At 48.1% G+C, this 15,052-nt stretch overlaps 1 protein-coding gene across 1 annotated transcript in view; it reads left to right on the top strand.

Annotated features, from left to right (window-relative positions):
* The window catches only part of GNMT (glycine N-methyltransferase), a 78,687-nt gene that overhangs the window by 19,248 nt on the left and 44,387 nt on the right, over nucleotides 1-15,052 (top strand). The window contains exon 3 of the mRNA XM_069608919.1: nucleotides 5,995-6,108. Within this exon, the coding sequence (XP_069465020.1) occupies nucleotides 5,995-6,108 (114 nt within the window). The remainder of the gene's footprint in view (nucleotides 1-5,994; nucleotides 6,109-15,052) is intronic.

Here is a 15,052-nt window from a genome sequence, read left to right as displayed (position 1 = left end):
CCACATCCAATACTTTGATAACAGAAGGGTTATATAGAAAACAAGACATAACCACATGGCAATCCTGGAAAACAATTGTTGGAAAGACAAATCCTCATTATAAAACCAAGAGCGGGAGAAATGGGACACCTTAACATCTCATAGAACCATAGCTTTAAGTGGGACCTTAATGCAAATTAACTTGAGGGCCCTGTGCACCCAGAAGAGCCTACCCTGTGGTTCACCCTTAACCACAAAAACGCCCCTAGACGTATCTAACCCCTTTATATACCTGTACGCTTTTCTAAACTCATTCCACCAGAAATGTATTACTACTTCTGGAGGCAAAAGCGGGATGGAAGAGTTGAGCCACACACCATGTAATCTACAGATAGCTGCTAAATAGTAGCCTAATGTAGAGGAGGTCTCCCAGGAAACCTTGATGACCCCGACATCTTTCTGTGAAACCCCTGGAAACCCCAAGAAGAACTCCACTTCCAAGCCATAAAAGACAGAGACCCTTAATGACTGGCTCAAGAGGGACTTGACGAGTCGGAGAGAAGCCTCTGGAGGAGAAAATACAAATCCTATCCAGAAAGTGAGAACCACAGCTTGAGGAAAAAAAACTGAACTATCCTGGCACCCCCAGCGCACTCTGGCATTTGATTCCAGAATGACCTCCGGAAGGGGAACCAAAAAGTTTACCCTGCTATCCAGGCAGTTAATAGTTTGAACCACCACTAAAGGAGTCTTTGCTTGCTCTCTGGGAACAGAAAAAAACACTCTTGCGAGGATGATTGATGTTGAGGTGTTGTAACGCCCTGTGATAGAGGGTCGGAAGATAACTTGGATGGAAGATGATCCCCCCCAGACTCCGCTATCGTCTATGGGAGACCCTCCCTTCTTTGAGGAGGAGATGAATTTACTTCACTATCTAAGAAAAACCTGCAGCACAGAAGGATGCAGAGCCTGGGGTCCATGTTGAAGCTCAGAAATTGACACCTTGCGCCGCTTCAATATGGACTCGTTTGTATTTATAACCAAAACCCCATGACTCTAGAAGGGGCACCTCTAATTCCATAGGAGTCTGGAGAAACTGAGAATCTTGAGCCAAAACCAGAATATTATCTGAGTCTTTTAGACCTGAGGTGAGCCATCAGTGGCTTTACTAACCTGGTGAAATACCAGGAAATACCAGGAAGCTGACAAAAAAAGGGCAAAAAGACAAGGCAAAATGCCCAGTGCAAGCCCTGCACTGAAGAAGCACTCCAGCTGAGGAAAACATCAGGTGCGCATCCCTGAGGTGTAACCTTATGCAATCCACCTGAAAAGGGGGGAGGGGCTTCGGACTAGAGCTATTGTGCTCAGAAATTGAGAGTTGTGAAGGGATGCTTGGACCACCACCCCTCGGGGGGGAAAAATGAGGCTTGTGACCTCTGCATGCATGAAATCCTGCTTGGCTTGGCTGGCCACTAGGGGAAGGGTCAAGGGGGGAAAAACGGACAAGGTAATGATAGACTGAAATAACACCCCCCCCCCACCCCCTACTAGCTTCAAACGCACCCCTCCCCCCCCCCCCCCCCAGATTCTTCCGAGGTGTCTTGCTGGGCACTGGAGAACAAAAACTCCCCTGAGGGTAAAAACTGGGCTTGAACCCCTCGAGCAGAGGAGAAATTGTTCACACTGCTTGATGTATTAACGGGCACTGGCAGAGCCTTGGGAGGAGCAGCTATAGGGGCGGGTTCTAAAAGGATATTTTGGTTAAGATTTTCAATTTCCCCTCCCCCTCTAATACCATCAAGCGGTTTCCAAGCACTGTATCAGGATCTGAACCTGGGTTGCACTCTTCCAGGAGGAATGCGTTGCATTTGAGCCATCCTTCCTCCTGCAAATATCTTTAATAGCGGTATTGTCTAATTGCCATATTGGGATAAAGACACATGAGGGGTATTTATGCCGCTCTTTAAAGATGTTGGTGTTGCCGAGCAGGCAAACAGATCTGAAAATGAAGCCCCGCAGGACTTGCATGTCAATGGGGAAGTTGGAGGATACGTCCCTCTTTAGACAGTTGAGCAAACTGGAATATCTGACCCAATCTCAGTTACCAGTCTTCATCTATCCCCTTCTTAGGCATTTTTCTTTAGGGCAAAGGATACCCAGGACTGCTCGGTCAATGTCGTGAGGGCCTGCTCCCCAGGCAAGAGGATGTCCCTGTGAGGTAAAAGAAAAGGGCCCTAGACTTTAGCGCCTTTATGAAGGCAAGTATAAGGACTGTGGGAGGAGTAGCGGAAAATAAGCCAGCAGGCCAATGAATAACTGACTGGAGCTGTGGGGACTCCTCTAATCTAATCTGATCCATTCTTGGGGAGGAGAAATGCCTAAGGGAAGTGGACGGACTGAGTTATCCTGAACATGTTTGCATTATTAAATTATCTACGGGGAGCTTCCACCTAATGGGAAAGGGCGACCGACAGAGCATTGTGTGAATGGGTCTATGAAATAAATACTAAGGTTAGCGTAGGATTGAGGTCTGAGTGATGGCTGGATAGGAAGGCAAGGCCCCCCCCCCCCATAGGTCTGTTAATGACGACCTCCTCCAACCCGTCTCTTTTCTTTGAAGGACAATAAATTAATAATACAATGTAATTCCCAACAAGGAAATGTTAATGTGCTTCACACACAGCTTAAACTATTGCTGTAACGGAGGAATACGCTGAGCAAGCGCACGTCAAGCTGCTCACCCTAGCAGGGTGTGGTAACCAGCAACACCCGAGGGAGTAGCCTTGCAGTAGAACTCGGGTGAAACCGCGCAGGACGCGGCATCACCTGTGCCGACATTCAGGGGTAATATAACTATTGCCATATTACATGAAAAGATACTTGTAATTTCTTTTCATTCATGAATTGTTTGGGAGCTGGATGATGCTCTTATCCTGCTAACTCTCATTAAATGAAAACGACGACCCTGTCCCCCGCATGTGCAGCACCTAAAACAAAAATCTCTTGCCAGGCTGTGCGTGGGCGAGACACTGGCGGCAAAATGCCAGTTTTAAGCTATTTTTATAACTGTGCTCTTATAACACGCTAAACACAAAGTATTTCCTAAACTCAGGGCCTGGTTTAAAACCTGTGTTGCACTGCATTTTGTGTTACTGAAAATGACAGGGAGAAAGAACCCCAGGGCCTCGTACATGGAAAACATGCACTCATTTCAGAAGTAAAGATTGGTATGCATAATATGAAGCCTCCTGTCTACTCATAGAATCAAAAAACTCTTTCCCCTGCTGGAGTCTCAACGAGAGCGCCCGATAAGTGTGTCCCACGGTGTGCTGTTGGGCCATACCTCACCTGGCCTTAAACACTGCAGGCGAACGTGGCTCGGATCCATGACAAGTAAACCTTTTGAACAAGACCTGTGATGCAGATGATGCGACAATAGAATGCTTGCCTGCCGCATATGGGAGGGTCCCGAGGGGCGCCTTCGCACCGGTGCCTTGGGCGCTTTATTTCTACTGCGGATTAGCTGCGTCACACTCCAGTCCCATCTCTGGAGGAAGGGGATGAAGGAGTTTGCGTTCTCTGAGGGAATCTATCTGTTCCTCACATTACCCTCGGTACCTCCTTGGAGAGAGGTTTTGACTTGGGCCCTTCTGAAGAAGATGACTCTTATTCAAGGACAAAGATTACGAGATCTTTAGTAAAAAGCCCAAAGCACTCTGTTAAAATTCGGCTGCCTGACTTATCTGGGAGCTCTGCTCAGAGAAAAGTCATAGACAGTCCAAATGTGAAATGTAGCTTTATCCAGCTATAAAAAAAAATAGAAAGACTGGCGTGGTTCTGCGAGTTAATGTTATGTCAAAGGTATTTGTACTGCACACCTTCACCAACGGAATTGGTCCCCAGGCGCTCGGGCAGATCTGCAAAGGAGAAGGCGGGATGGGCTAGTAAGCGAGTCTGGTGTGTCTCTTTTTCCCGTCTGGTGTGTCTCTTTTTCCCGTCTGGTGTGTCTCTATTTCCTGTCTGGGTGTCTCTATTTCCTGTCCCGTCCTATACATCTTATACTGCGCTTCTCTTTCAGGCTTTAATGCTGAGAGGAAAGGGCCTGTCCCGGGATATTTACATATTACAGACACCAAATATATCCATTTTAGCTCAGACACTGGTCTCTTGTTTTGAATGAGCCCAAGAATACCCAGTTGGTATATTTTATAAAGTTGTTTAATTTAAAAAAAACAATCACTAAGGTTCAGATAATCCTCTCAATTACCATAAAACAAAACGCACCTCAGGCTGATTCACCGTCTTCACAATAATCATCATCATTTAGCATTTATATAGCGCTACCAACCCTCAGACTTCCGAGCGCTGCCTATTACCCACGGGGTGTGGTGCTCCTTTATCAACCTCGGAAGGATGAAAGGCTGAGTTTGGCACTGCCGTGATTCAAACCTGCGTCAGCAGGCTCTGCAAGGCGTGAACACACTACTTGCTGTGCTATCTGACTGGCTGCAATAAAAGCATTCTACAATGTGTTGCAATTGTATCTCACTCTTCTAAAACCTTGCTGACTCTATTTGGAATACTCCAGTGTGGTGCTGCACAAGATGTGCTTCCTTGTATTGTCTCCACACTTTACAGGTAGATGCAAGTGTATTGGTCTCTATCAAAAATGAGAAGTGGGCCTCTCTTTGTGTGCCTATCATGCAAGCGTTGAGATCTGAAACCAGAATGCTTGAAATGGCCCCTTCTGTCTCTACACTTAACTTATTGTGTAATCACTAAATGCAACCCATCCCTTCTGTTCTACAGCGGAAGTCGAAAAATGCTAACCATACCTTTCCTGGCACTTCTGAAAAAGATGTAGATTCTAGTTATCCTTGCTTGCTCATACCGTGTCTGCAGTTGCTAGCTTGCGTGCTTCGTCTTCCTTGAGATCAGATAAGGTTCTTCACATCCTCTGGGCATCTGCCCTCTGCACGCCTGGCAGACTGTGGGGTGGCACCTCGTCCTTCTGATGCCCATGTCTGCAGTTGCTAGCTTGGGTGCTTGGTCTTCCTTGAGATCACATAAGGTTCTTCACATCCTCTGGGCATCTCCCCTCTGCACGCCGGGCTGACTGTGGGGTGGCACCTCATCGTCGTTTGGTTCTTATGAGGCTGCTCTTCTAAGCTGATCTAGTTCCTTTTTAAATACTGTTTTTGAAGCTCATTGAAAATGTAATCTACAATGCCAATTTCTGAGTCTTAACATTACCTCATCTTTTTAATGGCCAATTAAGTGTAATCTCAAGTGCTAAATGCTGAGGCTTACATGTCCTCATGCTGCACTGATGTATTTGCCATATCTTTTTGACTTATTGTTTATTAAAAAAAAGTCCATCTTGCTGGGACTAATTGGACCATGAGATTAGAGAAGGGGCTTTACTTTTCAAGTTTGGTATTCCCTGACTGCAGCGCTAGATTCTAGAGTAACTATTTGGAGCTTTCAAATTGCTGAAAGTATGTTGTGTGCCTTTATTAAAACAAACCTCAATGTATATGTATCAGACATGGCGTATAAGGGTGTGTTGAATGCAGATCTTCTCAAGTTGGCGCTATAGTAATGGCATATGTTTCTAGTGAATGCATAAGCTTAGTACATTACTATCTATATACACCTTACTGTCTAACTGGCTCCAGCTAGTATGTTTGTATGTGTGAGTATGCATACGAGTTGTCACGTGTATGCTGTGCACAACGCGATCACCCAGTTGTCCTTATATAGCCATGCTTCTGGTCAAAATGCTGAATGTGGAGGTTTCAAAGCTTATGTCCACCCCAAAAATAGTCGAATACATGACCGCTTTTTGAAAAGTTCCTATGTGTTAAATTGCTGCTCCTTTGTTCCCTTTTCTGAAAGCTCTGTGCATCCCTTTGTGTGGGGTATGGTGGTCTTGTGTAGTAGTCTTTCCTATGTTTGTATTCCTTTTTTTTTCTTCTGCTTTTTCCTATTCTGACAACCCTCCTGTTCCTACAGTGATCGAAGAAGCCAACTGGCTGACCCTCCCGAGTGACCTGCCGAAGCCAGGATCTGGATTTGATGCAGTGATCTGCTTGGGAAACTCCTTCGCCCATTTGCCGGACTTTAAAGGTGAATGTTGTGGATTTCAGCATATCTAGTCGGTGTATGGCGCTTCTGGTATTGCAAAGAAACAACATCTGGGACCCGCGCGAACGCGCCCTACTCGGCCTGACTTCCCCTTTAGGGCAGCAACAGTACCCAAATAGCGCTCCGAAGCCGCTGTTCTAAGCCATGAAACTGATGCATGGAAAAGGAGGGGATTGGTTACTCAACTTGGAAGTGCTTATTGCAAGGCTGTGGTAGCTGCGTGTGGGGCGTGGGTGATGCGAGCAGTAGTGTTTCTCTGATAGTTTGCTTCTGTGTGTACAGACTGATTGGCTGTAGAGTAAGACGGTGAAAGACTGAGGTACGGGAGGGCTAGTGGCAGAAAGTTTGGATTGAAATAGCGTGAATGAACCAATTGGATCCACGTTAGTTTTGTTTTGATGCAAAGTCTGATGTCTGTGGGTGACGAGCTCTAACCATTCTGAACCCACTTAGTGTTTGGGAGACCAGCTGGAGTCCCCAATTATGGCATTGTATTGGGGCGTGCAGCATGTTGATGAGTAAGAAGAGAAGGTTCTGACTGGACCTAGTCGCCAAGATGGGGAGGGCTGATTTTCGAGGTGCTTGGGTTTGATCTGGTCTTCAATAATGCATGGAATAGCCAGGCGTTCAGGGAATTTCTGAAGGCCAAGTAGTTCTTCATTATGTGGTGTAGAGAGGACAAGCTTCTGTGGCATCGTTAATGGAAGCTTGCCACGCTTACTAATGCGGTGTCACTGGACCGCAGCGCTCTGGTTGGCTTTTAGCGGATGGATTTCCTTGTAGTGACTTGCGCGACGCTGCCAGGGAAGGTGCAGTGAGTAATGCAAAGGGTTTTGAAATTCAATTCTTTTTGTTCAGGAGCCAGTGGAGCGTTCATAAGGCCAAGCTGATGTTTGAAGTCTCAGAAGGAGTCTGGCTGCCATGTTTCTAGATTCTGTGTAGCCTGTTTAACTAATCTGGGAAACCCTTCTCGGTTGGGTATTGGCGAGACACGGAGTAGTGTGGTTTATCTTACCCTGTCTTCCTATCTTGTTGGTTGGTAGTTTGGGTCTGCCATGCTTTTTTCTCCAAGAAGAGACTTGCCGAAGGCTGTTTTGAAAGTCCGAGGGGCGGTTCCTTGCATAATCGATGGTTGGAGGAGGGATAGGAAAGGGGCATCGTGCAAGTCAAGCTTGATGGACTAGTACCCTGTGGGGGGGGAAAGGGGGCGGGGCAAGGGGATGTGGTGGACTGGGGCTGGTAGGCAAAAGCATAGGTTTCTGGTACATCTGTTGGATTACCGCTGAAATTGATTGTGATGGTCCTTTCTGGTCTAGGTGGTCCTTGTGGATCATTTTTAACCTTTCCTTCTGGCCTTATTGCGCAAACTCAGTGCAGTTTCTTTGCCTGTACTGTTTCTGCTCCTTTTGGAGTTTTACGTGGGGAAGCCATTTTGTCTGTTGGTAGGTAATGTTCTCTTTAGTTTCCAGTTTGTCTTTTTTGAGGAGCTAGAATTTGGGGCTGAACCATTTGACAGCTTACTACTTTTGTGAGAGTGTGAAGGGCTTTTTTTGGGAGCAGTAGGGGGACGTTGTTTGAAATCCATGCATGAAGGTCGTTGACTTGTTTTTTGTGGCATTTCTGTCATGCTGGTAGATGGGAGTCTGGGGTTGGAAGTTTCCAGCTTCCAAAGACTAATGCTCAGTTTGATCTCCTTCCATGGCTCTCGAAGTTCGGAGGTCTTGCGGTGACTTTGATGAAAAATACTGACAGGATTGGCAGACCCCCACCCCCCCACGGTAGGAGTACCGGGGATGAGTTTGTAGTGATATTCGTTCCCGCCAGTATGTCAGCCACATGCATGGGTCATCTGGCTAGTTGCTTCAGGTATAAAGAGCTCTCGGTTTAGCAGGCAGAGATTTAGTAGCCAATTTGTCCTCCCTTTTCCATTTCGAGGTGCATATCTCCTAGTACAGTGAGGGATTGGAAGTCTATTCTAGGTTATGGCCCTCATCTGGCATATTATCTGTGAACAAAGTCTCAGTGGCGATTTGCAGACCGGAATGTTGTCTGATGGTGCATTCTTCACATTGATGGCCTTCACTTCTGTATACTTTTAGTCTTGTAGGCCCAGATGATTGTCTGTCGTGTACAATCTGAGTTGAGGCCTCTGCGGGTTCTCGCTGAAATTGTAAATGCCTGTGGAGTGTTCCGCTATGGGCCAGGTGTTGAGGAGCGGGCACCTGGTTTCAAAATGTTCTCTGTGGCTTTGAGGTGTTGTCTGATCGTTCCGGGTGGTACGTTCTTTGGGATCGTGGAGTTCTGATTTCTCAGTAGTTGCTTTTGTCTTTAGGTTCATCTTGGGGTTGGACCTCTTGCTATCAATGTTAACTCGTGCTCCACTGGTGTTCAGTGATCAGAAGTTGGATCTGTGCTGACTTCTGGAGTGAGACCTTTCTGGTTATTTATTTGGTTGATTTTGGGGTGGGGGGCGGGCCGTGTCAGGCTTCAAAATGTGGTGTCGTCTTTACATTACATATGTGGGTATTTACGTTATTAAACCTAACACCGATATCCCTTTGTATTGCATTTTGTATTACTTTGTGTACTTATCTGAACCTTAAAATTCATGTAAATTAAAATGCATTGTTACCTAAAGTTCATCTCCTAACATTAGAAGACCTTCCTGTGGCTCTGTTCTACTGGTACAACTGATCAGAAGATCAGAACATATCCATTGACATGTGTGGCTGGAAGCAGGGGACAGGCTCCTAGGTGTTGAGTCCGTCATATTCTTCTGTTGGGATTATTCTTACTCCCGATTTTGTGTTGGGTGTATCGCTCTTTTCATAGTGACTGGTATGCAGTGTATGACTGGGTGTGTTCATGGATAGTTGTCGGGGGTGGGTTGATCCTCCTTTGTGTTGCCTTGATATCTTGCCAGGAGTGTTGATCATTTGTCTAACAGTATGTCTTGAGACGTGTAAGTGGTTGGGAGTTTCTTACATCGGGGATGAAGAAAGGATCAAAGCGCGGTAGTGGAGCACGAAGGTTAACGCACATCTGGTGGGGGGTGTAGGTAATATGTAAACGCAACCACAACAGCGAGCCTACATGCAGTGAAAGTGTATGCAAAGTGGTTCCATGTGTTAATATCCCCGCAAAATATTACCTGATAGGGGACACCACCTCCAACTGTACTTTGCAGCTAAGTGCAACTTACAGGCGGGGTGGGAGGAGCAAAATACAGTAGGGTGGAATCGCATTGATGGGGCAAAACCACAAGGGTGAGACAGTGTTCCCCTGTATGCGAAATACAGTGAAAGGAGGAAATAATCGAGATGCAAAATACTCTTGGGGGTGGGAAGAAATCTCCTAGATGCAAAAAAGGGGAGTGTTCCCTAGTGCAGATGTAGGATGGGGGAGGGTGGGGATGAGTATCGCCCATAAGCTAAATAAAGTGAAGACCATGCATCTCTATGCCAACGTACTAGCGGTAGTGGAGACCATGCATCTCGATGCCAACTTACTAGCGGTAGTGGAGACCATGCATCTCGTTGGCATTGGAGACCATGCATCTCGATGCCAACTTAATAGCGGCATTGGAGACCATGCATCTCGATGCCAACTTACTAGCGGTAGTGGAGACCATGAATCTCGTTGGCATTGGAGACATGCATCTCGATGCCAATTTACTAGCAGTAGTGGAGACTATGCATCTCGGCATTGGAAACCATGCATCTCGATGCCAACGTACTAGCGGTAGTGGAGACCATGCTTCTCTTTGGCATTGGAGACATGCATCTCAATGCCAACTTAATAGCGGCATTGGAGACCATGAATCTCGTTGGCATTGGAGACATGCATCTCGATGCCAATTTACTAGCAGTAGTGGAGACTATGCATCTCGGCATTGGAGACCATGCATCTCGATGCCAACGTACTAGCGGTAGTGGAGACCATGCTTCTCTTTGGCATTGGAGACATGCATCTCGATGCCAACTTAATAGCAGTAGTGGAGACTATGCATCTCGGCATTGGAGACCATGCATCTCGATGCCAACGTACTAGCGGTAGTGGAGACCATGCATCTCGTTGGCATTGGAGACCATGCATCTCGATGCCAACGTACTAGCGGTAGTGGAGACCATGCATCTCGTTGGCATTGGAGACCATGCATCTCGATGCCAACGTACTAGCGGTAGTGGAGACCATGCATCTCGTTGGCATTGGAGACCATGCATCTCGATGCCAATGTACCAGCAGTAGACACTTGGTTATAACTAACAGATGTGCATCGGTTCCCCCGATCTACTGAGCGGGTGACGGTGTGGAAGGTTAAGATGGAGGCCTTGACCTGTTCAGAGAGGGCTGCCTCCTGTGGGGGTGAGCGCATGGCACAGCATTAGTGACGCACCAGCATACATCACCCCTTTGCTGGCTAGCCTTGTATTCGCCAACAACTGGACTGAGGCTCGTGTCATGAGACCACCATGTTTGCCAAGGAAGGAATGGGCGGGTGTGGGGGAACGGGGGGGAGATAGGGAAGGTGGGTGGGAGGTACACGTGTAGCAATTGGCTGGAATGTTTCCTCTAGAAAGAGTGAGGCTCTTTCTGGTCTTATTGGCATTGATTTGGCTCTTGGTGTGGCTACAGGGGAGTTTCTTTATGACCCACCCTGAGGGCACATTGCCATTTTTTTTCTACTTGGGTCTTGTGGTTCCACATTTGTCGTCTTGGGGGGGCCTTTTCCATCGGCCAAGCTCTGGGAGCTTGGGCTTGCATCCGATGAGGCCTCGATTGGCTAGGCTTTGAAAGAGCTTGCTGTCCCCTGGGGGCCTAGTGTGGCTATGTGCTGCCTCCCATGGACCCCTTCTAGATCACCCCCCCCCTCTATTCTAGCTTCTTCACCTCCCATCCTTCTTCTCATGCATGTCAGTAACTCAAAACAAACACAAATTTGGTAAATGTAGTTCGCTTGGGATCTGTTCATGACAGTAGTTTCCTGTTGAGGGGTGTGGAGCTGCGAATAGTGCAGGAACTCTATCCATGGCTGATCCTCTTTAACACGCTTTCATTTCTGGGGCTCTGGCCACTAACCCGCCCTTAGAAGAAGGCAGAGGAATACTCTTGATCACCTCCGTGTTATGGTTTTAAAAAACAATCCTGTTTTCAGCTTTGCTTCCTGCCCAGCCAATCACTGGGGCATATGGTGTGGCCCTGGCCCCCATCTATTGCATGTTTTGGGATTTGCGGATTGAGAACTTTTCTAGGTTTGGCCACCGTCCGGAATGTGCTTGGATGCAAGGAGTTCCGTGGCCTACATACTTAGGAAAGATACGCCAAGGAGCCCAGAAGTCCTGGGACCGCCCCAAGACTCTGGAGGCTGCCCTTCGGGGGCGCCTGCGCCATGACGCGGATCGATGCCCAGTCTTACCATGACGGTCTTTCATGGTGGAGCAGTTGGGTTTCTCAGTGTCTTGCTATCCCAATTCCTTCCCGCAGAAGGAATTGACAGGTGATCTTTGTGAATCATGCCGCAGCCTCTCAAACTATCTTTGTTGGAGCATTGTTGCTCATGGGTGCACAGATATATGTACCCCATTTTCAGAAAGGGGGGGGCAGGCCACTCATCTGTGGGTTTGGTTGGCTGCAGTTCTAAGAAACGTGTGCTTGCATCTTCTCCCTAGGCGCAGGAGGCCCATTAAGGTTAATAGCCGTGGCCATCTGCCCCACTGTTCTGCAGCTGTATGAAGAGGGCACAGTACAACTGGCAAACATGTCGCCCATTTTGAGAAACCTTGAGCGAGTGTTTGCAGCCTTTGGGGCGAGGGGGGTCTTCGGTCCCTATGGACCCAAACGTTGCATGGAAACGGAATCCCTTTTAGATATATCTGGTCAGTCTTGGCGTTTTCTTGCAGGTAAAATAGCTCTGCTGTACTAGCTGTTTCAGTAGGCTTGGGTTCTGCTGCAGGGACCGTAACACCACCCCCCTCTCCTCCCCCCCCCCCCCCGAATAGCCATGGAGTTGGGTTTTCATTGCACAATAACCCTGGAATCCTATTACCCAGCTTGTGACACTCAATGAAATGTTGTGTATTCTCTTCAAGGCCTTTGCTGTCTTTACACCACAGCAGTTACTGCTAGGTTTACGTCACTTTGTCTTGCACCGCCCCCTCCACTGCATGCATCGTCTCCTGGCCCTCTCAATAGGTACCCCCAGGCTGCTGCTGTACACAGACATTGCCCTGGGGGCCCTAATGGCCTTCTACCCCTGCAGCCCAACCTTGGGCTGCAATAGGGTGGCTAACTTTATAAAATGGTTTACCAGGAGACTTTAGGCATGGTAGCAAAAGTGGCCTGCACGGTGTGCAGTTCCATGTGGTGTCATTTTCTCCCAACCCATCCCCACTACTTTTTTGTTAACATTATGTTACTGTAATTTCTAAAGCGTGGCATACACCCAAAGGCAACTTCGTGCTACTCCTGAAGAAGAGGGGTAGAGTGGCTTGATGCAAGCGCAGGTGAGTGGAAAAAGTCTGCAATAAACGGGCCAGGGAATGCCACAAGGAGGCCACTGCAACTGAAAGAACGTCCGCCCACCCGGCTATGTTTCAACTTGGGATAATGACAAGGAGTGCATTAGATGAGCGAGGAGCTCACCCAGGGACGGATAAACGAAACTTCACCTGGAGACATTCTGCTCCTTGTACAAAAAAAGCCAGATGAACAAGGCATAATGCCTGATACTCTCTGCTACTGGAAGCCAAGGAAGTGCCCGTAACTCAGGAGAAATGTGGGTGCACTGAGGTGTAGGGGTGGCCACACGGGCAGCCGTGTTTTGGAGGACCTGTAGCTGATGAAGGGAAGCCGGCTGCGACAGAGTTGCAGTAGTCCATGGAGGAGACTACCAGGGCCCGATACTGGGCTGGGGTAAGTGGGCGGTCCCCGCAGAGCAAAATAGCCGCGCTGGCAGACTGCCTGAGCCTCCGTAGACAAGGAAGCAGCCGTCTTCTTCCTGTCCCCCCTCCCCCCGCGCCAGTTCCTTGATTACTGTGACTGGGGGAAGGAAAAGGACCAAGAGTTCAAGGTCAAAAGCCAGGAATCAATAGGAAGATGCAGATGGAGGGCCTACTAGAATCTCCTCAGTCTTCTCATTGTTTAACTTGAGCCAGTGATCTCCCATCCATTCTCCCACGGCTTCCAGATGACCACTAAACCTGGTGGCCGATTCAGTCGACGACAGATCAAGGCGATCCAGAATCTGTGTGTCTGCATAACGATGGCAACAAAAGCTGCGGAAGAAAATGAGTTTAGTCAATGGATGGATGTACATGTGGGAGAGATGGTAGCCCCTTTGGGAACACCACAGGTGAGGGCCACAGGCTTGGAATGAAGGGGGGGAGAGAGTTTGACAATGACCTGAGAGAAAGGAGGACAACCATCAGAGGCCAGCTTCCATCAGGCGGCCGTTCAGGATGGCATGAGCGACTGTGTCGAAGGCGGCGGACTGGTCCAGTAACAATGCGCCCCTGATCCTGTATGGAAAATGGCCATCCATAACAGAGATCTGCGCACTCTCCATTCCTCTCCCAGGTCTAAAACCAGATTGCGAAGGATGGGAAAAAGGTTCCTCAAGGAAAGCGGTAAGAAATGGGCCAGCCAAGGATTTAAGAAGCTTCATTAGGAAGGGGAGCAGGGAGATGGGACGGAAGTTAGCAGGAATAAGTGGGATCCAGTGAATGTTTCTTTAACAAAGGTATCACTGTGGCATGCTAGTGCTGCCGGGCTCTGCCCCGTTTGAAAAGAGGCATTAACCTCTTCTGTGAGCAGAGGCAGAATCTCCCAGAGTATCGAGCGGAATCGGAAACATGGGAGCTAGTGGCCACCCTGGAGACATCTTCCTTCGACAATATCTGAAAAGTGGACCGTCGGCTGATGGATCAAGAGTTGGCCACTCTAGTCGTAGGCAGGGACACTCTAGGTCTAGAACAAATTCTGTCAATGTTGTCAACTAAAAATGGCAGACAGGATTATCCAGGTTTTTGGGCTGGCGGGATAGATTCAGCAGACAGGGAGCGCACGATCTTGAACCGCTCTTAAACAGGTTAATGGAGCATTCAATGCGGGATGAAAAATGGGCGTTTTTGGTGGCTTAAATCACTTTAAGGTACGTGGCTGAGGCTAGCTGGAAGAATTTTTATTTATTTATTTTTTTTAGCTGCATCATATTTCAAACGCCATTTGTGTTCGGATCGCCCACACAAGAGGTGAAGCGACCTCATTCATCAGGAAACCAGGGCTCAGAGGGACGTGCTCTGGGCCTGGGTTTTGGTAAGATTGAGGTACAGAGAGACTAGGGAAGAATCCAGGAGAAGGGAATGATGAGATGGTCAGGACTGGGAAGGCTCAGACCCGACGAGGCACCTGGTAAGATTGAGGTACAGAGAGACTGGAGGGAAGAATCCAGGAGAAGGGAATGATGAGATGGTCAGTCCACAGGACTGGGAAGGTTCAGACCTGACGAGGCACCGGGTAAGATTGAGGTACAGAGAGACTCTATGGAAGAATCCAGGAGATGGTCAGTCCACAGGACTGGGAAGGCTGTGGGAGGAGTTTATCACATTCAACGCATACAAAATAAAACCATGGGATCTTTCTACATGCAGGACACCGATCTATGAAAGCTCTGTCCATGCCGTGAAGCACTGCAAGAAGCTCTGTCCATGCCGTGAAGCACTGCAAGAAGCTCTGTCCATGCCGTGAAGCACTGCAGGAAGCTCTGTCCATGCCGTGAAGCACTGCAAGAAGCTCTGTCCATGCTGTGAAGCACTGCAGGAAGCTCTGTCCATGCTTTGAAGCACTGCAGGAAGCTCTGTCCATGCCGTGAAGCACTGCAAGAAGCTCTGTCCATGCCGTGAAGCACTGCTGCAAGAAGCATCATCGG

This window comes from Ambystoma mexicanum, chromosome 4q (genome assembly GCF_040938575.1).
Source record: "Ambystoma mexicanum isolate Mex_15411 chromosome 4q, UKY_AmexF1_1, whole genome shotgun sequence".
Classification (NCBI taxonomy): Eukaryota; Metazoa; Chordata; class Amphibia; order Caudata; family Ambystomatidae; genus Ambystoma; species Ambystoma mexicanum.
The sequence above is the reverse complement of the archived record's forward strand: the minus strand, read 5'-3'. Positions and strand labels throughout refer to the sequence as shown.